Source organism: Ursus arctos, unplaced genomic scaffold (genome assembly GCF_023065955.2).
Source record: "Ursus arctos isolate Adak ecotype North America unplaced genomic scaffold, UrsArc2.0 scaffold_10, whole genome shotgun sequence".
Lineage (NCBI taxonomy): Eukaryota > Metazoa > Chordata > Mammalia > Carnivora > Ursidae > Ursus > Ursus arctos.
The window spans coordinates 43,371,752-43,395,499 of NW_026622764.1; the positions used below are offsets into that span (position 1 = coordinate 43,371,752).

The 23,748-nt window shown below is 38.9% G+C and overlaps 1 protein-coding gene across 3 annotated transcripts in view; it reads left to right on the forward strand.

Moving 5' to 3' along the window:
* DIAPH3 (diaphanous related formin 3) overlaps positions 1-23,748 on the forward strand; it is a 474,831-nt gene that overhangs the window by 23,430 nt on the left and 427,653 nt on the right. For 2 of the 3 annotated variants that reach the window (XR_008957915.1, XM_057308188.1), the window contains exons 2-3: positions 2,959-2,991; positions 22,018-22,185. Coding sequence is in view for 1 of the 3 variants with exons in the window: in XM_057308188.1 (XP_057164171.1) it covers positions 2,959-2,991; positions 22,018-22,185 (201 nt within the window). In the remaining 2 variants the exon portion in view is untranslated. The remainder of the gene's footprint in view (positions 1-2,958; positions 2,992-22,017; positions 22,186-23,748) is intronic. The other variant, XR_008957918.1, reaches the window with a different exon arrangement.

Consider the following 23,748-nt stretch of genomic DNA (forward strand, 5'->3'; position numbering starts at 1 on the left):
CTACTTCACAGAAAATGTGAATCGATACTCGCAAACATCCTACAAAAGGGTACCACTTGATAAAACTGTACGTTTAAAATAAAAGTAGTGTCTATTTTTTCTTTGGGTCCTATTTGAAGTAGACTGGGATTGGACATTCAGTTTTAGGGGCAATTACTCATGCTTAGATCTACTTAAATTTTTAAATGCTGACGGGTCTTAGGAGTCTCCTTCAGATTGCATGCATGTAAACAGCTATGTCATTTCTATTCTTTTGAAAGCTAAATCTTGAAGGGAAACTTACTCTGGCTTCCTTGTTTTGATATAGGAACCAAAATTTTTAGATGGGTTTTCCAGCTCTTTATTGTGTTAGTCACTACCTGCAGTCCCGTCGTGGGTCCTTGAATTTGCCATCACTTCCTGCCCTACTGGCTTCTCTGGAACAGGGTGTGGATAGTGGGGAGAATCGATAGGCAAGCACTTTCCAGAGAAGGAATAAGAAACTTGACCTTGGCTTCTTTTCTCCGACTGTTAAACTTCCTGCACTCTTGGATCCCTTCGAGTTTTCTTATCCCTGCATTATAATTCTGTCCTAATTCATCACATGTTCTTTTTTGTAGAAGATTGGCGTAAGTATGTGCCTACATAGTTTTTGAAAAACAACTAAAGCACTGAATAAATGGAATCCTTTTAAAAGCTAGATTCTTTTTTTCCCCCCAAGATTTTTGAGAGAGAGGGAGAGAGTGTGTGCAAGGATTTTTTTGGGGGAGGGGAGAAGCAGACTCCCTGCTGAGCAGGGAGCCCTGGGATCACTACCCAGCAGAAGGCAGATGCTTAGCTGACTGAGCCACCCAGGTGCCCCTAAAAGCTAGATTCTCAGTGAAATGTTTTAAGGGTCTAAAGTAGTTATGACCAAAAAAATGGATCTTATGCGTCTTGTTTCTACGTAAGGGTGACTGTTCTATTCTGAGTTAATGAGTCCCAACTCTAACTTGAAAGGGCTGCGCAGCTTTAGGCCTTCGAAGTAAACGAAAAATGTTGTTTCTGGGTGTTTACATCTTCTGTATTTTGCATCCTGTGATCTCCACCCCCCTCTTTTCTTGTCTGGCACTGTATTTTCTGTATCTTTTATGCAGTCTTTAGATCATGAATCTTGCCTGGGCTCTGCTCTAGTTTCTCTTAAAATTGTTTCTTTCCATTCTCTCAGTGTTGCTTTTATGGCATTTTCCTCAGGCAACTCAAACTGGTCTTTGGGACTATTTCATTGAAGAAGGTGTTTTCTTTTTACCGTGGTGTACTTTTCTAAACAGGATTCCAGCTGGATCCTTTTTCTTTGGCGTTACTTTTTAAGCATTGGGCCACCTAAAATGCCATTGCGTTGGTAGTTGGTTATGTTCCTCTTGGGAGAGGAATACAAAACGACCCCCTTTCAGGTGTGATGCCTATTGTGACTGGGGTGGTATCTCTGGCTGAAGAATAGAAATGTGTTAACCACGTGCAGTGGGCTGGAAATCTGTTGGCAGAAATTGGCAGGAAATCACACAAACAGCAGGCAGTTGGAGGGAGGGGTACCCCACACAGTCTTTCTACTCCTTTTTTTGCGAACCTGAGAGCCCTGTAGGCTGGCGTTTAATTCTAGTAATGGCCTCTGGGAGGAGACTGTGGCCCTAACTGCCTTCGAAATCTTAACAGTTCTGCCCAGGAGTACACCCACTCCTAAGGACTTCTGTGCTTGTTATTTTCAAGGGCTGAAGGTAATATTGAAGATAAATTCTAACCCAGAATTAAACACTAGTTCTGTTAGCTCAGTATCCCTTCTTTGTTCCCAGTTTAACAGAGCGTGTAGGCCAGAACCTAGTGGGGTGGCTGGTAAGTGTGGCCAGTTCTTCAGCTTTGGTTCTACACAAAGCTCATTCGGGGCCCCTCCAGTTACTGTTATTCTTTGCCCTAGAAGAAGGAACCTCTTGGTCCAAGAGCAAGAGAATCTGAAATAGTCATTTGCTCTGTACAATTTTTTAATCTGGGTCGTCACTGAGATAGATTGATGAGCATAAAGGTGTATTCGAGCATACAAACATGAATGAGAAATTTCATTCCGTCCATGTTGAATTTAGTGCCACTCAGGCTGTTAGATGATGAATGCTAACACGTGTTCTTTTATACTTCTAAAATTGGATCTATTTAGGAATGCACGTGACCCTTCCTCTGCCCTTTTAAATGGTCTAAGGCTACTGAATAAGACGAGGGAGCATTGATTCCAGCTCCTTGCATGCAAAATCTTGCCTGACTCCGGAATTTATAAGACTCTGATTTCTGGTCTTCTTGTTCCTCCTAAATACTTTTTCTTTTGAACACCACTTTGTAAGAAACTAATTTATTCACTTTCTAAAGTGGCCTTATGTTTGTCTAGCAGGGAAATCAGCAAAAGGGTTCTCAAAGAAGCTAGCAATGAAATTGAAAAGTGTCTACTGTCACCACTGGTGATAAATCAAACTGATGTTAAAGATGCAAATAGTCGTTCCAGTACTCTCTTCGTTACTAGAATTGTTTAAGTTAATTAAGCCAGCAAAGTACTTCATTATCTCCTATGCTGCATGCTAATGGTAGATTTAAAGTTTCACTGTCTTATGGTTCAGATTTTTTTCCATGTTTTAAATCTCCGTATCCTTTGTGTTCTAAGTCTGTATACTTAATGGTAACTAATATTGTTAGTCGGGAATATATACTTACTGTTGCACAGGTTTTTAGTCAGGTTTGGAAGTCCAAGAAATCTTGAGAAATGTTTGAAACTACACATTCAGGGTACCTTTTGTCCATCTTCTTGAGAAGGTGATTAAAACAATATATAATTCATTTTTATTAGACTGTCAGGAATTTAATTATGTTCAACTTAGCATTATAGAATTTTTTAATGTATTCTATTAACTAAAATAAAAGCTGTTATAAATTACTGATATGATTGGTTTCTTTCATTTGCAGCATTTAAATATTAGGACACTGACGGATGATATGGTAAGGTTATGCTCAACATTTCTTCTGTTGTGAATCTTAACTAACCATGTGATGTGGATGGCGTGCTATGCTAACACCTTTGAAACTGCTTAAAAACCTGCATGTTTTGAAAATGCTGTTTTTTATAGTGCTAAAATAAGAGGCAGAACTGGTTAAAAAAATACATGATATTTTTTGCTTTTAAATAGTAAAAGGAACTAGTCGATATGTTGACTTAAATTTGTTTAATTACAAGTTGTTAGTCAACTTTGAATCATTCAAATCAGCTCTCATTCTTTGGGGATGAATTGCACACTTCAGAAAGAGGTAAAAAAAATAGCTAAAAACATTCAGCTTTTTTGAAATATGTAGTTGCTAATTAAAGTAAACCAGATGAAAATCTCATGCATGTATTTTAAAAAAATATTGCTCCAAAACGAGAGAACCAAGCATGCTTTCCTATTCTGCCTATTGATAATAGACTTGCTTACAAGTAATTAACATTTTATAGGACCATTACAGGCTCTTGTATATTCAAGTACATGTTTTTGAGAAATTTTTGAATATAACTCTTGGCTAATGATAAAGGATAATAAGAACAGCAACAAGGCCCAAATAAACAGTAATAGTATAAAAAAAAAATGCTAGGAGAAAGCACAGTGCCCTGTTGACCTGCTTTTGAATTCGAATTCACCTTTAATCCAATATGAAACAGTGCCTAGAACATAGGAAGCACTCAAAAAGATGTTTAGCACCGCTGTTCTCCAAAGTACCATCTTGGGTACTTGGACAAAGTGGACATGTGAAGTTGCTTGAGCTGTAGATCTTGACATGCAGGATCGGAGAAATTCAATTAGAATGTTCTGTTTTATTCCTCTGGATACTATCTAAGAAAAGAAGGTTGATGTAAGCTTTTCTGGATAACGTTTTTCACACAATAGTATTTAGGAAGCTGTAGCAATCTGGAGTGCTTACACAGAGGACATGTAAGATGCTGTCCTCATCTTAGCACTCAGTTGTGCTGAGGGTCAGCTCGGGTAAGTAAGCAGCTTGCCCAAGTATGCGCAGCTGGCCAGTGGTGCAGCTGTGACTTGAATCTTGTTCTACAAAGCTCTGAATCCATACACTTACTGAACGGACTTGGCCTTCAGATGGCTGCTTATGACTGATAATAAAACCATCTGTAATTTTTTTGAACATTCATGAGAATTTACAATGGTGTAACAGCCTTGTTGAAATACAGTTCATATAGAATAGAGTTCACCCAAGTAAAGTGTACAGTTGAATGGTTTGTAAATATTCAGAGTTGTACAGCCATCACCACAATCTTAACATTTCCATCACCCAAAGAGAAGCCTCCTACTTATAAGCAGTCACCCCCCACTGACCCCAACTCTGCCAGCTTGTATCACTACTGTGTTCCTTTCCATTGCCGAATGCTATTCTAGGACATGTGAGGTTTGTTCATATTTTATGGGCACTATACACTTTTTTCTTTGAGCTGCCACTCTTACCCTCGTTACTATTGACCTTGCACATTGCCAACCAACAGCCTCCACCCTAAGTTCTAGAAACAGTCCTGTTTCTATTCTAGAGTGGCTTTAGCAGGTCATTCTGGAAGCCATCTTACTCAGATCTTAATAAATGGGCTCCTCAGTGAAGACTAAAGTCTTCTCTCTCCATTCTGCCGCCATTCCTGCTCTTCCCTCATCCTTGTAATTGGTCTTGGGAAGGTCAGAACTTCTGGGAATTTATCATAGTGCTTTGTGTGGTATTTTTATTAAAGCGGTATATCACTCTATGACCTTCTTACCAGTTTAAACGTCTTCAAGGAAGAGACAATGTGTTAATTACTTCCAGGATTGTTGTCTGATACATGGTAAGCATTTTCATTAATTTTTCATTGAGGGAATAAAATGATGAATCCCTGTTTTTGCTTACTTGTGGTTTTGTGGTTTCCTTGGACTTGGGGATGGCTTGGTCCTGGTTGGGCTTTCCATAGGTGGACCCTTGCCTGTGCACAGGGTTAAGAAGATTTTTTTTTTTTTTAATAAAGATTAAAAAAAGGGCTTTGACAAGAGATTGCTGTCAGACTTTCTGAACACCTGCCTGGATCACTGATGATTGCTTTGCCCCTGCCTTTATCTTTGATGTACACAAGACATGACTGTTTCTTCTAGATTCCTCCTTGGCCTTTTTCCCCTTGACCAGCTGGCTGAACTACTGTCTGTCTAGCTCTCACTGTTCGCTTCTGCTCTCACGCTTAAGCCTGGCTCTTGAGTTGGCCAGGGCTTAAGTCCCGGGAAGGATCAAGCAGGCAGTCTAGTTCAGGCGGCTGGGTGCATTGTTGTGGAGCTTAGAGAAGAGGCCTGGCTATCTTGAATAAGACATACTGAAAAGCAAACCTTACTCATTGATTGATGCAGTGTGCAAAGAGCATTGGATTAGGAATCAGAAAACTCTTGTTGAAAGACAGAGCTTCACCTCTTTGCTCTTTGACCTTGGCAAATCAATTAATTTGATTGTTCACTTGTGAAGTGGGACTCATTATACCTTCTCTACTTTCCTCATAGTTTTGAGTTTCACTAAAGCTGAAGTGTGTTGAACTGCTGCATTTGTTTCTGTCCCTTTTTAACCTTTTTAAAAATATTTCCCAATGTCTAGACAGTGGGGTCATATGATGCATTTGCAGTTGAGCCTTATATGCTATGTCACAGGCCAGTGCAGAACTTGGAGGGAGGCAAGAATGGGTAGCTGGATATGTTGGGGCCTCTGTAAACTGTTTCTGGTGAGTTAGAGTGCAGGGAAGAATTTGCCATGGGTGCTTTGATGTGTGCTGGTGATGTGTTTTTTAATTAAAGGTGGCTAGCTCACAGCATATCTGTTGCATGTGTACTTTTAATTTAGAGCTTTCTTTATATTTTTTTAATTTTTTTTTTTTAAAGACTTTATTTATTTATTCGACAGAGATAGAGACAGCCAGCGAGAGAGGGAACACAAGCAGGGGGAGTGGGAGAGGAAGAAGCAGGCTCATAGCAGAGGAGCCTGATGTGGGGCTCGATCCCATAACGCCGGGATCACGCCCTGAGCCGAAGGCAGACGCTTAACCGCTGTGCCACCCAGGCGCCCCCTTTTTAAATTTTTTTTAAGACTTTATTTACTTATTTGACAGAGAGGGAGAGAGCATAAGCAGGGGGAGCCACAGGTAGAGGGAGAAGCAGGCTCATCACTGAGCAGGGAGCCTGATGTAGGGCTCAATCCCAGGACCTGGGTGGGAATCATGACCTGAGCCGAAGGCAGATGCTTAATCGACTGAGCCATCCAGGCGCCCCAATTTAGAACTTAATGTGAGAATAGTGTGTTTTGGGCAGAAATTGAGAGAAGGTGCATAAGAATGGTGTCAGCTGTAGTCACATGTTTAAATAAGAGTGTTTTAGAAACATTAAGTTGAAACATTCTGGGAAGCATTAATGTTAAAAACCCGTCTCTTTAAGTTGCTTTGTTGAAGGCCTACAAAAAAATACTTCACATCTCAAGGTTATTACTTGAGTTACAGTCAGAATTTCATAGGACACTGTCCAGTTGCAGGAGGGAAGTATTGCTGTGGTATTGAGATCCCTGGGCAGAATTCATATACTTGAAACTGTTTGTTCTAACAAATAACTGAGCATTCACGATGTATAAAGTGCAATCCAAGGTGAGAAAGTCCTTTAGTTTACAACCATCCACTGTCTGTACCTGGGTTGAAAAGAGCGCTTTTCTTGTAGAGACAAAAAGATTGAGACAAGGGCAGTGAAGGGAGCTGAGTTTGGAAAGGTAAACAGGAAGAAATTGAACGTGGATGACACGATGCTGAATTCTCCACCAGTGTCCATGGACTGTTTTGTGGTCTAGAAGTCTTTTTTGACTTGCCTGCTTTCCCTCACAACCATTTGTCTCAAGTGTGGGGCTCCTGTTGTCTGTCTCTTCTTTTATCCCTCCTGCAGCCAGTATTACCGTCGTGATCTCTGGTGTGGCTGTAGTAATGATTGCCCAACTTTCTTCGCTGGGACCTACAGTAAGAAGTAACCTTCATTTTGTAGCCCAGCACACAAAGACCTACAAATTCTCCCTCAGTTGAAACAGTTTTATGAGCGATTATTTAAAGTTTCTGAGCATAGTGAACTCTGATCTTTTCCACTCTTTTCTATTTTTTTTACTCCTTTCCCCTCCATTTAAAAAAAAAAAAATTGCGGGTGTGGATCGAATCCACTACATTGATTTCTTGTCCCACATGTGGCTCACAACCATAGCTTGAAAACAGACCTGGGCCTAGACAGCAACTAGAGGACGTCCTCCGGTCCCTCCGAATGTCTGCTCTTCATTTTCTGACCTGTAGTTGGAAGTGGAAATCTGGGTTCGGTTGCCAGCTCTGCCACTTCTTAGCGGTGTGATTGCGCATGACTCATTTAGCTGCGGAGCCTTGGTAACCCCAGTCATGGAGATTTTTTTTAAGGGAGAAATACTGCCGAAATGCTTGGTGAACTATGCATTCACCATACTCTAGTGGTATAGTTAGGAACGTGCAATTTTTTTTTTCTTTTTTTAGGACATAATGCACTAGTTTTATGGGTATAATCTGATGAATTTTGACAAATGTATACAGGATAATTATGTTATAAAAGTTTTCCATCACCCTCAAAAGATTCCCTCTATGCCCTTGGCAGTCCATTTTTCCCCCCCATCTTGGCTCATGGATCAGCTTTCTGAACTACACAATTCAGATTCTAGGATTTCATATAAATGGAATCACTTAGTATGTTGCCTTTGTGTCTGGCTTCTTTTACTTGGCCTAATGCTTTTGAGACCCTGCTAGTGCTTGGGTGTATCAGAAATTTCTTTTTATTACTGAGTAATATTCCATTGTTTGGTAATACTACAGTTGATATATTTCAGTAGTTTGGGTTTCCAGTTTTTCGAGATTGAGTAAAGCTGCGAACAGTTGAGTACAGTTCTTGTGGATGTGTTTTCATTTTGGAAGGGGAATCATGTGGTAACTATGACTAACTTTATAAGAAATGGACAATTTGTTTCCCCTAATGACTAATGTTCAGTATCATTTATTGTGCTTATTTACCATTCCTATCTTGTAATATCTTTCACAAGATACAGGGCCATTCAAATTATTTTGAGTGGACCTTGGGCTTTCAAGGAATTGTTTTCATATCTATATTTTTGAATTAGGAGTTTTCGATATTTCCTTATCCTTTTAAATATAGGATCTGTATTCATTTCTCCCTTTCTCATACTGATAAATAATCCCCTCCTGCCCCCCCGCTGATTAGTCTGGGTAGAGATTTGTCAATTTTATTGATCTTTTCAGAGAATTAGCTTTATTTTTTTATTTATTTTTAAGATTTTATTTATTTGACAGAGAGACAGCCAGCGAGAGCGGGAACACAAGCAGGGGGAGTGGGAGAGGAAGAAGCAGGCTCCCAGCGGAGGACCCCGAAGCGGGGCTTGATCCCAGGATGCTGGGATCACACCCTGAGCCGCAGGCAGACGCTTAACGACTGAGCCACCCAGGCGCCCCAGAGAATTAGCTTTAGGTTTCATTAATTTCTGGATGATAATTTTGTTTTTATCTTTCCTTTTGCTTTAATCTTTTTATGGTTTCTTAAGGTAGGAACTTGCACAATTGATTTGAGTCTTTTGCTTCCTAATATAAAAAAAATACACTATAAATTTTCCTCTGGGAGCTACTTTAGCTGTATCATTTTCTGAATATTCAAAATGTCTTCTAATTTCCTGTTGATTTCTTCTTTAACCCACTGGCTTTTTAGGTTTGTGTTTAACTTTTACATTTTTGGGTTTTTTCGTGATCTTTCTGTTACTGACTTAGAAGTTAATTCTCTTGTGTCCAGGGACCATACTTTGTGTGACTTCAATCATTTTCAGTTTTCTGAGTCTTGCTCTCTGTCCCAGAATGTGGTCCTTCTTTGTGAATGTTACATGTGCATTCTGCTTATACTAGAATTGCTCTATGAATAAGTCATTGGTTGTTAGTGTTGTTCACATCTTATATTCTGGAATTTTCTGTCTGCTTGTTCTAACAATTGAGAGAGAAGTGGGAAGTTTCCAACTATAATTTTGGATTTTTCTTTTCAGTTCTAGCAGTTTTGCTCCGTATATTTTAAAGCTCTGAAGTTAAGTGCATATATACTTGGGATTGCAGTAAATCTTTCATCATTATGAAATGATTACTTTTATCCCCAGTAATATTCATTAAGTTGTAGTCTTTGGAAATTTATTAGATTTATTGGCTATACTTAATACAGTTATTGCCTTCCTCTTTGAACAAATACTTCTTGGCTCATGGGACACAAACTTGATACATATACACACACATATATATGTATACACACATATATACATATATATGTATACATATATATGTATACATATATATGTGTATATATATATACATGTATATACGTGGATATATGTATGTGTGTGTGTGTATCTATCTATCTATATATATATACACACACACGCACATCATTTTTTTTTTTTTTTGTACCCCTATGACCTTTCCTTTTCTGTTTTGTGTGGTTTTCCTTTGCCTATCTTAAAACTATTATTAGGTTTCTTTCCTGCAGCCACTGCTCTCCTCTGTATATAGTACTGGACTGGGGTGATCACCTTAGCCCATGTCTTTGTCTATGACCTTTAAGTTGAGACCTATTACTGCATTGGCCTACTGAGTACCTTCGTATGGATGCCTCTTCTGTACTTGAAGCTCTACATGCCTCGGATGAAACCTTTGAGTTTCTTTCCTCTTAAGCTTGTTTCTGTTCCTATATTCTCATAGGAGATAGCTTCTTGATTATTTCTTGAATCTATTTCCTTTTCTTGGTTCCTTCTATCAGAGCACAAGGCTCCCTATCTCTTGTCAGGATTCTCAAGCAACTTTCTGTTACTCCCTAAAATGCCAACTTCCTGCACAGCAGGCTGACCCATCTAAATTATATATCTGACCATATTTTACCTCATTTGAAACTGCTTAGGTGCACCTGTTATCTATAAGCCAAGCCTGAGCTCTTTAATATGGCCTATAAGTCCTTTATGATAGGACCCTGCCTCTCTAACTTGATAGACATTTTTTAGTCTATGCATAAAGACCCTGTAATGGTTAGCTATGTGCTGAGTAGTGTTCTAAATGGTAGTTTTATAAATACTTAATGCCCCCTTAGAAGCTTGTTGTGAAAATTACCATTCCCATTTTGAAAGTTGGAGAAACTGATGCAAAAGAGATTTAATAACTTGTTCAATGTCATGGGGGCAGCGAGAAAAAATTATGGTAGACTGATCCCAGAGTACATGGTCTTTACCGAGAGAGTTCTATTGCTACTTAAGTACTATTCCTTTCTCTGCTGAGACTGCCAGTATAACATCTCAAAAAGTATATTTTCTTGTTTACTGCTTTTCCCTCTGAAGCCATTTATGAGACTTCTGATCTTTAAATTGATATCCTAGTCATTGATTTTAAGTCTGAGAATTATAATGTTAAAACCTTCTAAGAAGTTTTCTGTGATTAAGAGTAAGTTATTTTTAGTACTTCCAGTAAACAAAACTGAGAAACCTTTCTTCCGAAGGAATAGTGATATGTGTGATTGAGAGATGTCAATAGGTAAAAGATAGGAGTCTCTCTCTCTTTCTTTCTTTTTTTTCTTTAACTGCGAACGACATGGAAAAACTCTGTATGGAAAACACTTCACAGATCTAGCAATGGCAGTCTGCTTCCAGTATGGGCTTTCCTGGATCCCCTCAAATTTCTCCACCAGAAATGCAGTCTTAGAGCCATTGAAGATATCATCTGCATGTGGGTTCTGATGAGTACTTTGAGAAGCTTTCAGTGTTCTCTGTGGGCCTTGTGACTAATTTGATGTAACTGCTACCAGATGACTCTAGCATGTTCCTAGTGTGTTTTATGAGACTGGTCCGCTTAAAGATGAGTTGCCCAGAGGAATATGCTTGACAGGACTGGGTTTTGTCTATCTGCAGGCTAATCCTGGACCTACCTAGATGTGACATCTCTTGTGGGATGTATGCTAAATTGGACATTGTACTTAGGAAAGAAAATAATCATTTTATCTGATTATGTGCCTCACTTGCAAGTCAGTTAATAGAACATAAATCATCAGATTTAAAAAAACAGCTTAAAAGGATTAAATTATTTTCTTATTGGCCTAATAAGGGCATAAAACTTTCTGTACTATAATTTAAGTTCATTTTACATTTTAATGAACTTCTGTTTTCCTTGGTAAGTTTGAAAACCATGAATAATAATGCAAAGAGTGTGATATTTTCCAGTTTTTCTTTGAAATGATAGATTCACAAGAAACTCTTCTGTGTAAAGTAGATAAACCAGCATGGACTGGGACAACTGAATGCATGTGGTAAAATACATCAAATAAGTTCTATAAGCTTAAATTATTCACTAAGTCAGGTGAGCCTTTCTGAGCCCATTAATATGAGTTAATTAGAGCTTCCTGTACTTAGGTTTTCAGTAGTAACACTTAAGTACTGTCTTAGAATCTTTAAATATTTATGGGATAGTTTAGAGAGCTCCTACTCAAATCAGTAGAAACTTGGGAATAAGATCAAGAGCTCTTAGAGTTGAATATACTAAGATGTAGTGGGTGTGCAGACTTGTTTATTCATCCTTTTATCCCTTCATTCATTAAGCATTTTGTTAGTACTGTTATAGGAATACAAAGATAGATATGACTGCCTCTGCCTCTGGGAACAGTAGGGAAGCAGGTGTGTATACAGTTTACAGTTGTATAGGTATATACTAATACCGTTCTAGGCCCATCACACTGTATATAGGGTTCTTTGGAATTGGTAAGGTCAACTTTGATGTTGGGAGAAGACTTGGTAGGGGAGGTGACTTTTCAGCTACTTCTGAAGGACAATCTAGAATCTAAGCTGGCAGGAGTTGTAGTAATTTTTCATGCTGATAATTTTACTTCCTGGATACTAACTGAATGGATGCCTAGTGGAAATGTTGAGCTAATTTAGATTTCCTTTCATGTATATAGTATGAATACTTGCATACAAAAAATTAGAATTGTATTAAAGATGTGAGTAGGTATAACTTTGAGGTTGTTTTGAATATTCTTTTTAAGTGCTTCTCTTTTCCTTTGGGTATTTTTCTTCTTACCTGGTGTTGCATTACAGAGCTCAAGGTTGTTTTCAGTCTAGGGGACTAATATTCAAAGGATCCGTGTTGGGAGGAGTCTAGGTTATTCTTAATATATAAAAGGCATAACACTTGGAGTTCTTCCTGATATTGCTAGGAAGGAATTAGCAAAGCAAGAAGTAATGGCTTGTATTCCAGACATGGAAGATAGAAAGCTATTTATTATTCACGTAACAAAAATGAATAGAACACCCACTATATGCTTTGGACAATGCTAAGTTCCAGGAGTAGGTCCAGTAGTGAATAAAACAATAATTCCTGTTCTCAAGGACTTATACTCTGGTTGAGTAAACATATGATAGAGGCAGTTTCAGAATAGTGTTCGTGCTATGTAATGGCAGGCACCAGACTTGTGGGCATCTCGCCTAGTCTGGGGTCAGGAAGGCTCCTACCTAAGATGTAGTTAACTGAGCTGAAGATGGAGTTGAAATGAGCCAGATTAAGGGGATGGGATAGGAGTTGTGGTTGTGGATAGGTTTTAGGCCCAAGGAACAACCTTCACTTTTAAGAGACTCTGGCTTTTTCATTACATCTGGATCCTACAATGTAAGGGGGGGGGTGGAGTGGTGAAGAGATTGGAGAGAAAGTGCAGTTTCGATCAAGCTGAATCTTGTTGAGCCATGGGAAGATTAGAATGTCCCTCTCTGAGTAATGGGGATGCAAGCGTAGAAAGGTTTTAAGTATGGGAGTGAAGGGCAGGATTGGATTTGCATTTCAGTAAGATCAGAATGATGTCAGTGTAGAGAGTAGCTCAGAGTGGTTGGGGGTAGAGGGACGGAGCAGACCTAGAGGCAAGTGAGGAGGTTATGGCTGTTGTCCAAGCGTCCTGAAGTAGGACAGAGGCAATAGGGACAGAGAGAGAAGATGATTTAAGAAGAGTCTGTCTATATGGTTTCATGATTTGTTTCCTTTATTAGTTTTCATTAGCCACTACAATTCAAATGACTTTTCTGTTGATCTAAGCCAAAATCGGAAGTCCTAGTCAATCCATATCAGCACCTCGATGCTTCTCTCCCTATCCAGGTCCATTTACTTTTTCTCTGATACCCTCTCCCAACTCCTCCGGTCTTCTCAAGTCCTCCTACTTTGCTTGCCCTGTGGCAGTCAAAGCCTGTCTTTGAATGTTTGTTTTCCTTCTTGCTCTAATTGAAACCTAGATGTTCTTTGAAGGCTTTACATTCCTGTTGGCTTCTTCCTTCAAAAGCTTCCAGCTCTTTTTGAGCATTTCTGGTGCAGTTCTCCTGGTTGGTCTCAACTTGAGGTTTTGTAGTTTCTGCCACTAATGCATGAATGGCATTAGAACTTGAGTTGTTTACTTTTCCACCCCTATTTCTGTGATTCTATACCCACCAGGGGTTCTTAAACTGCAGGCCATGGACCACCAGGGGGTCTGTAGTAAAACTCATGACGTCCTTGAACTTGAATGGAAAATAGATTAAGTATTTTCATTAATCTTTAAAACTGTTTTTTTAAAATAATATAGGGGAAAACAAAAAATTCCAAATACACACACATACACAGTAAGATTTGACCTGTGACTTGATTACCACAGAAAACAGATATGTTCAAAGCTCGTTAGTTATTGGAAATACGTCAAAAGGTGGTTTGTGTTCAACACTATGTTGAAATTAGATTTCCTATTACCTCATGTTGTAGAATGCGTTCATGAAGACCTATTTCTATAAAATTTTAAAATATTCTCATAACATAGTTTTTGTAATTATATCTATTTTAGGCATTTAAAAGTATTCTATGAGGATCTCTGTATTAGTCTTCTGTTACATAATTATCCTAAAGCCGAGTGTGTTAAAACAATAAAACACATAACATTTCAGTTTCTTGGGTCTAAGATTTGGAAGCAGCGTAGCGGGATAGTGCTGGTTTGATGAGATTATAAGCACGACCTTGGCTCAGACTGCAGGCACGCGAAGCCTTGATGGGGCTGGAGAATCCATTTATAGGGTGTAGGCTTCTGACTGGGAAGCTGGTGATGCCAGTTGGGCACCCCTGGTCTTTCCTCTGTGGGCGTCCTCACTGGCTGCTCTGCAGCAGTCTGCTGTGGAAGACCTACTGCCTATTGTAATTTATTTTCAAGGCATTTTAATAACCTAATAAGTACACTTCTCATTTAATAAGATACCCTATGAAATTTAAACGTGAATAAACTGTAGGTAGGTACGTTTTTTGGGGGGTGATGGTAAACTTTCTTGTCAAAGCCTCTGGCTAAAGAATTTCTTATAATTTCACTAAAACCTAAATTTAAGGCCAGGAAGGGCCATTTCTAACATTGAGGGCTATTGAAGTTAGAGTGCAATAGCGGGTGGCTTGGTGAGAATTGTTACTGAGTGATGGGATTGTGGCCTCGGACTGGGATGGTTAGCGCTTCACAGCTGCAACCATGAACAGCCAGTTTCTCACTGACCGTATTCTATCTTAGTAATACTGATGTCACCAGCCTTTAAGTAAAGACCATGGAACAGGCAAGCATACTGTTGGGCTGTCAATGTGTGCCATCTCCCATAATTCTCCTGTCAGCCTCACAGGTTTCCCTGATGTATACTCTTTCCACGCCTCTTTTGAGGTGCCCTCACCCTAGAATTAATCACTTATTCCTATCTGTTGCTAATTTACTTGGCTTATGATTTTTCTTGGGGTCATCTATGTGTTTTACCTTTATTTATAGTAGCTTCTCATGTTTTTTCTTCAAGTGGTGAGCCTCTTCAGAGACGGTACTATATCTTAAATTGCTCATTCACTTATACCGTCACGTGCTAAGTGATTGCTGGCCATTGGCTAGATTTTGTGCTATAGGCCGAACATACAACAGTGACTGTAACAGTGACCTGCTGCTATGTTAACAAATTACCCCAAAACTTAGTGACTTAAAACAGCAAACTTTTAGTTTCATGCACTTTTTCTGGGGGTAGGAATTTGGTAGTTGCTTAGCTATGTGATTTTTAGCTTGGGGGTCCTATGAGGTTGTAGAGAAGATGTTGGCTAGAGCTATTTAAAAGTATGACTCTCGGGGCACCTGGGTGGCTCAGTCGTTAAGCGGCTGCCTTCGGCTCAGGGTGTGATCCCGGTGTTGTGGGATCAATCCCCACGTCAGGCTCTTCCGCTGGGAGCCTGCTTCTTCCTCTCCCACTCCCCCTGCTGTGTTCCCTCTCTCGCTGGCTGTCTCTCTCTGTCAAATAAATAAATAAAATCTTTAAAAAAAAAAATATGACTCTCTGAGGAGCTCTCTATTAGTCCTCTGTTGCTATGTAATAAGTCGTCTGAAAGCTCAGCTGGGCTTCCAAGATGGCACCCTCTCATGGCTGTTGGCAAGAGGCTTCTCTGCCTCTTTGGTTTCGTTAGCTCAGTTCTTTGCCATGTGGACCTCCCCCTAGGTCTTGAGTGTCTTCCTGGCGTGGCATACCCGGGACTGAGTGATCCGAGAGGGAGCAAGACAAAAGCTGTAAGGTCTTTTATGGTCTAGTTTTGGAAGCTCCATGATTTCCATAGTATCCTACTGGTTATACAAGTCAGGATTATTTGGGACCATCTTAGAGACTGGCTACCACAGTGACTAAGACAGATGATGGTTTGTCTAGCACCGCCCTTATATTTTGGTGGGAAAGAGACTGTTAAACTTTTCAAAATACATGAAGAAATTACATGTTTTCATAAGTCTTATGAAAGAACATAAAAAGGGGATAAACTGTGTGCGGTGTTAATGGGAGTATGGGGATCCATGTGATCGAGTGGTCACCGAAGGCATTTCAGGCCTTTTAACGCAAAGCTGAAAGATGCAAAGCAATTTTGTTTCCTATTAACTGCTCACTGTGGTAGGTATTATCATGAAAGATGTAAATAGCTTGGTTAGGGTGACTCAGCAAACAGGTGGTTGGACAGGATTCAGAAGTTAGACTCGAGCCAGTTTTTTCATCAGCAAGTTGCCTGCTTAGTAATAAAGTTAATTAAAAAGCCAAGCGATTTTAGCTGTTTGGTTTTTTTTTTTTTTTTTTTTTTTTGGTTTGTTTTCTTTCTTTCTTTTTTTTTTTAATTTAGAGAGCACAAGCAGGGGGAGGGGAAGCTGAGGGGGGGGAGAGTGAGAGAGAGGGAGAGGGAGAGAGAGAGGGAGAGAAGCAGACTCCCCGTTGAGTGCAGAGCCCAGAGCCTGGATGTGGGGCTCCATCTCACCACCCTCCCCCCAGAGATCATGACTTGAGTTGGACACTCAACTGACTGAGCCACCCAGGTGCCCCATCTTCTTCTTAAATATAGTACAAGATTGCGTGAAAATTGGTAGATAATTTTAAATTTTTTTCTAGATTTCAGATATGCATTCACGTGGAACTGACTTATAATTACAATGAGCTTTTATTTGCTTAATTCTCTTGCAATCCATGAAAATAGGTACTCCCTTAGAGGTTCTAAGGAAGTACATTGGGGATACTTTTTTGGGCTTTTCAAATTTAAAATGGCTGATAATTACAGTATCTTCCTTTTGTTTTAAATCAGAAAAATATCACTGCTGTTAGTATTTAAAACACCGTAATAGAACTTTGTCGCTATTACAGTGTTATAGCTTAAAATCCAGATAGTTTTTTTAGAGCCTGTTTTTGGTTTAATTAATTTTATTTAAACTGTAATTGCTGATTATCAGTGTGAGATAATACTCAGTAGGGTGCTCATTTAACTTCCCGTGAAGATAAGTGATATTAATTTATAAAACTCCATACACCCCAGATGCAGCTGAAGCCATATTAATTAATGTGGTGTACCACCTCCAAACAGCGTTAAAATAGAATTCTCTCAGTCTTCTGTGTGTTTAACCAGTTCTTCAACAAAGGCAAGTCATTGGTGTAGTTCACCTCCTTGGGTTGTGTTTCTAGTCCAACTTTAAGAGAATTCACGTAAAATGAAAAGTAGCTATGCAAGTGCACAAACTGCAAAACCTCCAAATTGCCAAATACGAAATAACCAACTTCTAGCCAGAGTAACAGGATTTCTATTGTGTATTTATGGACAAAAACATTGAAAACTTTGGCTCTTGGGTTCCGTTGTACCTTGCTTCAAGCAAATGGTAGGAGTAATTCCAGGAAAGATAAATTCGGAGTGTTTCTCACCCCCCTCCCCTTTCTGCATGGAGTCACAGCATCCTCCCTTGAAACAAAAACAAATCACTTCCCACCCCCCACCCCCAAAAAAAAGAAAACTTGAGAACGTTCAAAATGATTTGATAGTCAGGTTCATTTTGTACCTAGCTTTGTCAGTAGTGCCCAGATTATGGGAATCTGTCTGTAGTGCTCAGGAGAGCATCACATACCTGGGGATGCTTTTACTCTAGGCCCGAGGTATTCAACAAATTCAATTTACTGTTCTAGCACTGGAGGGTTGTATGTATTTTTCTCCTATGGTTCTTTGTGCTGATTTTTCCTGCCTTGCCTTTAGCATCCTAGTGGTAATGTGTGAAATTGTTTTCCACTAATATAAAATCCAACTTTCCCCCAGAGTTTAGGCACTGAACATATGGGGGAAGTGTGCTCATTCTATTTTATTGTTGTTATTGTACAAATTATGATGCTGTTTATTGATACAAATGCAGTTCTACTTCTAAAAACATAATGGAATTTTTTTCATTTATGCGGTTGTATAAGTTAAATACTATGAAATTGTTACATATAAAAGTGTTTTGGAGCTCGTCCTTTATTATTTAGCCAGGCAGTTTCCTTATTTTAAAAATTAAACAAACGCATCCAGACTGATGCTGCCTTTCAAGCTTTTAACACAAGTGTATAAAATATAGAAGGGGCTCAATGACTTCGAGAGAATCTTTAGAAAGTTTTGGTTTGTGGTGAAAATTAAATTTTTTTGATAACTATCACTGATGGAACCATTAGGTTATATATTCACAAATTAGCTTGTGAATTGCTTACGCTTACTATTCCATTCATTGACATGTTTACGTTTATAAAATTGATGTTGCATTAATGATGTTTTGCTTAATTTCACTTCATTATGAGTTTAACATATTAAGTTACGTGTGTGTGTGTGTGTGTGTGTGTAGTCAGCGTAGGTTTAACACTCAGGAATTGATCTTCTCTGTAGAGAAGTTACAGCAATGAAGTAGTGATTCAGAAGACAGGTGGAGGAACAAGTCCCACTTCTTAAATTTTTGGTCTCCTCTCATTTTTTAAAACCAGTATCAAGAATTGGGGTACTGAGGTACATATGATCACTCACTTTGGGACCTCTAATCACTGGGGATAATTGTAGGTTTCTGGGTTATTTCCAAAGTTAAAAGAGTATTTATGTTGATGAGTTGGATGCCCTCTTCTCTGCTGCTGTAATTCATTGCACATACCTCCTGCTACATTTTTTTATATCTGTATGTAATTGCCTTCTTATATGCTTGTCTCTGCCACTTGATTGTTATTCAACTTGAATATAGCTTTTTTTTTTTTTTAATTTATAAACATCTGATAGAGTAACATCTCTGTTTTTCATGTTCTAGATCTGGGGTTCTATGTGGTATCTTTTTTTTTTTTTTTTCCCAGCCTGAAAAACTTGATATGTCTTATAGTAAGGGTCTGATGGAGACTGATTCTCTCAAGGTTTGGCTGTCTAAAAGTGTTTCATTCTGCTTCTATTTTCCAAAGATATTTTTACTGGATATAGAATCCCATGATGACAGTTGTTTTCTTCCCAGTCCTTTAAAGATGCCCTTCCATTGTTTTTTTTTTTTTTTTTTTTGGTACAGTTTCTGGTGAGGAATGAGTTATTTGTGTCATTTTTATCTTGTATATAATGTGTCTTGATGTATCTGGCTGTGCCTTTATGGTTTGCCCTTTACTTTCTATTTTTAGTGGCTTGACTGTGAGGTGCCTAGGTGCGGGCTTGTCTGTTCTGGTAGTCTTCCTCGGTGGCTGTGCTTCTGGTAGCCAGGAATTGATTTCTAAAAAATCAGTTATTCCAGTCATTATCTCCTGAAGTAGGTCTTCGGTACCATTTCCTTTTTCTGGTCCTCAGTTATACGTGTATTACAGCGCTTCGTATTGTATCACAGCTCTTGGTTTCTCTGTTCTCTTTTCTTTCCCTTCTTCCGTGGTGCTTCAGCTTGCATGCTTTTTGTTAGTCTGGGTTTAGGTTCACCAGTCCTCTTCTCAGCAGCGTTCACGTTACTCTGAAGCTCATCTAACGAATTCTTCGTTTCTTGATACATTTTCATTTTCTAATGTGTTTTTAAGAATAATTTCTGCGACTTGGTTGCTGAAATTGCCCATCTTCTACTTTGTGTCTGCTCTTCTTATATTCGTCAGCATTTTTATAAATATCCTTTGAGATGGTCTGACCCGTAAGTCCATCATCTAGGTGATCTCTAGGTCTGCTTCTCTTTGACTCTGGGTGACACTTCCTTGGTCCTTCCTGAATCTAGCAGTATTTGATTATATGGTAGACATTTTATTTGAATACTGTGGAAATGAAATAATACTTGGAAGAAAGGATGTGCCTTTCTTCAGGCTGCTAGCATGGGGGACTGAGTCCGTGTGGTATCTCGTTGAGCGGGGCTTGGCAAAGGTGCTGCTTTAGCTTGATTAGTGTTGTCTGGGCCTTCAAGGTTGCTCAGCACGAACGAGATTCTGGCATTCTGCTTTTGGCTTTACAACTGAACTATTTGTTTTCAAGACTGGTATAACTCTTTCTGCTTTAAAGCTCTGATGTCCTTTTCAAGGTTCGTGTAGAGTTCTCTGTGTTTTCAGTTCCACTTGTGGCTCTGTTTCTTCAGGAGATCTCGCCAACCTGGTGTCTGTCCGTGGCCTTCAAGTGGCAGCTGCCATTGATTCTCTGAAGGTCCAGAATATGTCTTTGGGGATTCCCTCCCGTCTTTTGCCTAATTCAGAGTGTTTGGAAGGGCAGTCTCTTTGCCCAGGGAGAGGTCTCCTGGGACACTTCATGTTTCAGGACATCTTGCCCTCCCTCCAGCCTTTGGCGGTTCTAACCCATGCAGTTGGTGAAGGCCTGAGGGAAAGCATCGGTACGTGGGTGTAGGTTTGCTGCATGACCAGGGCTCCTTGGAATTTTAGTCTTTCATGCCAGAACCCATGCTGTCAATAGTTCATTAAAAATTTCGCTGGTTATTTATTTTTTTATCCTTGTTTAACTCTCAGCCTATAACTGTTTGTCAGGGTTCAAAGCAGCTTGTCATTTCCTGGTAGTTCTTCCAGGTTTCCTTATGTCCTCAGCCCCCTGATGGGTTGATAACAACAGTAACTGTAACTTGGGAGGTTTTCTGGCTTGTTTTTGTTATAAGGATAAGAACGGTGGTGGTATTTTGTGACTACTTTCTAAATCCTACTGGAAGCTGTCCTATTCTTCGTACTTTCATGATTAGGTCCTGTTAGATGGACCATGTGTGAATGTAGTACATGGCATTTTTCCTAGGCTTTATATTCACAGTGAATTTAAAGATCTGTTTTAAAAAAGATAAACATTATCTTTGCATCTTACTTAAATCCTATTTCTTGAGTGAAACAATACTGTGACTTCCTGTCCTTTTAAATTCAGTATTTTGTATCACATTTCTCAGCTGTACTAGCATGATCCAATAGAAATTTCTATGATGATAGAAATGTTCTATATATGTTTTGACCAGTATGGGAGCCACTAGCCACATGCGACTCTTGAGGACTTAACATGTGGCTAGTGCAACTAAGAAACTGAACTTTTAATTTACATTTAAACAACCACACATGGCTAGTGGCTACCATGAATAGCACAAATCGATACATTCTATACATTATGGCAAAACCATGTAAGATATAGTTATGCTGAGCAATTCACAGAACCATTGTAGTTTTTGAGTGTACTTCTGTTAACTATTTTAAGACAGTTTTTGCCTTTTTGATTGTTACCACTCGAAACTTTGAGTCTGGGTTTTATGTGAGGAATAGAATTTGTGAAATCAAGCAATTTTCAATGAATAAACAATTAGCTTTATAAACTAATTTCTATATACTTTCAAATATCTGTGAACTATTTGATTTAATAGAAGAAATCCCATTACAACAAAAACCCTAACTTTATTTTCTGAGGCTTTTTTAAAAAAAAATTATTTATTTGACAGCGTGAGCGAGCACGAGCGGGTGGAGGGGCAGAGGGAGAGGGAGAGAGAGAGTTGAGCAAGGAGCCCAACTCAGGGCTTGATCCTAAGACCCTGATACCATGACCTGAGCTGAAGACAGACACTTAACCAACTGAGCCACCCAGGCGCCCCTATTTCCTGAGACTTCAGCCATCCTACTCTATAGATGCTCATGAAATTCAAATACAGACCAGCCTGAATGAAGAGAAATGTGGTATTTATCAGACCAACAAGCTCTGGAGATAGAAGTAGACTTCATCTCTTAGTGAATACTCTGACATGTGATTTAGGAATTCTATGAAAAGGGCACCGGACAAGGGGCCTGGGAGCTAGGATGCTAAAAATTGGTTTGATTGCCAACCCTTAAATTAACTCAGTTACCTTTGTAAAACTGCTTAGTTTGCTAATCTGTAAAGCAAAGGTCACCTCTCATTAGAATCTTAATTCTATAATTTAAGATTAGAAGGAATCTTGGAGGTTATCCGATTTCTTTTCTGTCTTTAGACAGGATGGTTACGGAAAACTTTTGTGTTTTTAAAAATCTTAGATTCTAGTGCTGAATGCCTTCTGATGAAATCCTAGTGATAATGTGATCGATCCTCTGGGGGTTTATTTTGGCAGTTAGATAAATGGTGTTGGAGGCAATATTAATGTATGTGCTACTTTTCCTTTGTAGCTGGACAAATTTGCCAGCATAAGAATTCCAGGGAGCAAGAAAGAGAGACCTCCGCTTTCCAACCTGAAGACTGCGTTTGCAAGCAATGATTGCTCTTCAGAGGTGATGGAAAACATTCCAAAGCCACTGTCTCAGAATGAAGTCTTGGAACTTTTCGAAAAGATGATGGTAACAATTTTGATTTTTTTTTTATTTCCATAAAATGGTTGATGTAAAAACCTTAGCTTCTAATTATGTTAATGGAACAATAAACATTTAAGGTTCGTGTTCCATAGGGTGATTCCTGATGTCATTGAAGATGGCACTCTAGGAATACAGGGCTTTAGGGTTACAAAAATTAGAACCAGAGGAAAATTGGCACACTAGTTTATTTGGGGTGTGTATGTGTGTGGATGGGTATGTTTAAAGAATACATAAAAATCCTCTCAAGTATCAAATGATACATTTTTGAGTCTTAAAGATTATCTAAATTGTCTATTGGGGTTCATTTACATTTTAGAATGATGATCACAGGGCTGTGTATGTTACGTGTGCTGATTTTGTTGTCTTTTTTTCTTGTTTGATTCCTTTCTTTGTTCTCAGGAGGTTCATACAGTCCTAGAATACTTACATCTGAGGAGACTAGAACTGACTCATTTTGGGGTGTGCCTTTGCTGGTGGAGAAACACAGTGTTGTTAGAAGCCGTGTTGTGTTGGTTCCAAAAAATGGTGATCCTGACTCTGCCATGGCTAACCTAATTCGACCAACAACCCACTAGGTTAAATATGTCCAAAATCATTTAGCACAAAATGAATGCTAATTGCATCTAAATAGTTTCACATATAGTTCTTACCCTCAAGTTGCTTATCTCCTTGGAGTCAAAGCAAACATTTGAAAAATTAAATGAGTAAGAAATGCCAGAGGGTCGTAATTCATGGTTAAGTTCTTTATAAGTTCAGAGTAGGAAGAAATTAATTTTCGAGATACCTCATTAGCTTCAGGGGAAGCCAAACCTGAAAGGTTTTTATAGTAGCTTAGGGAAATTTAGTAGAGCAGATGGACTTAGAGGCAGGTGTGGCCTTACAGGGTTGGAATAAGCAGAGGGAAAGGGCATTCTCTTAAGATGGGGAAGTGACAGTGAGCCAAGACAGAGCTAGGTAAAAACAGCTCATGGGGGAACGTGTGAGAGGTTGGAAAAATTAGGCTGGAATGATAATTTGGGGCCGATTGTGAGAGGATTTTGTATGCCATTCTGAAGAGTTGTATAATATTTCAACTCAGGATTTATTTTATCTATTTTATTTCATCTATTGGTTTTGACAGCCGTATTAGTTTTTAAGGAAATTATTTAGATTGTAAAATGTTTGAAATTTGAGAAAGTTAATAGCTGGTCTCTTTATTATTCAGGTGGAATCAACAACATATTTACCACCCTACTGCCTTATTTTCTATTCATCAAATGTTTGTGTCCAGTGTTCTACATGGAGCTTTAGAAGGCCCCAGAAAGAGAATGCCTAGTTTGTGTCTCCATAGGATTAATTAGTGTTAGTGATCCTGAACTTTTCGTCACGGAGCATACATTTCATTAGTATTGTTTTGCATGAACCCCAGGCTTGGGACAGTCTTACCTATTACGACAGCTCTTGATGAAGTGCTAATTTTAGTTTTAATTAACCACATGTGTATAACTCCTTATTAACTCTTTCATCTCTGTGAGTTGGTATCATTTCAGCCTTGAACACAAAAAATGT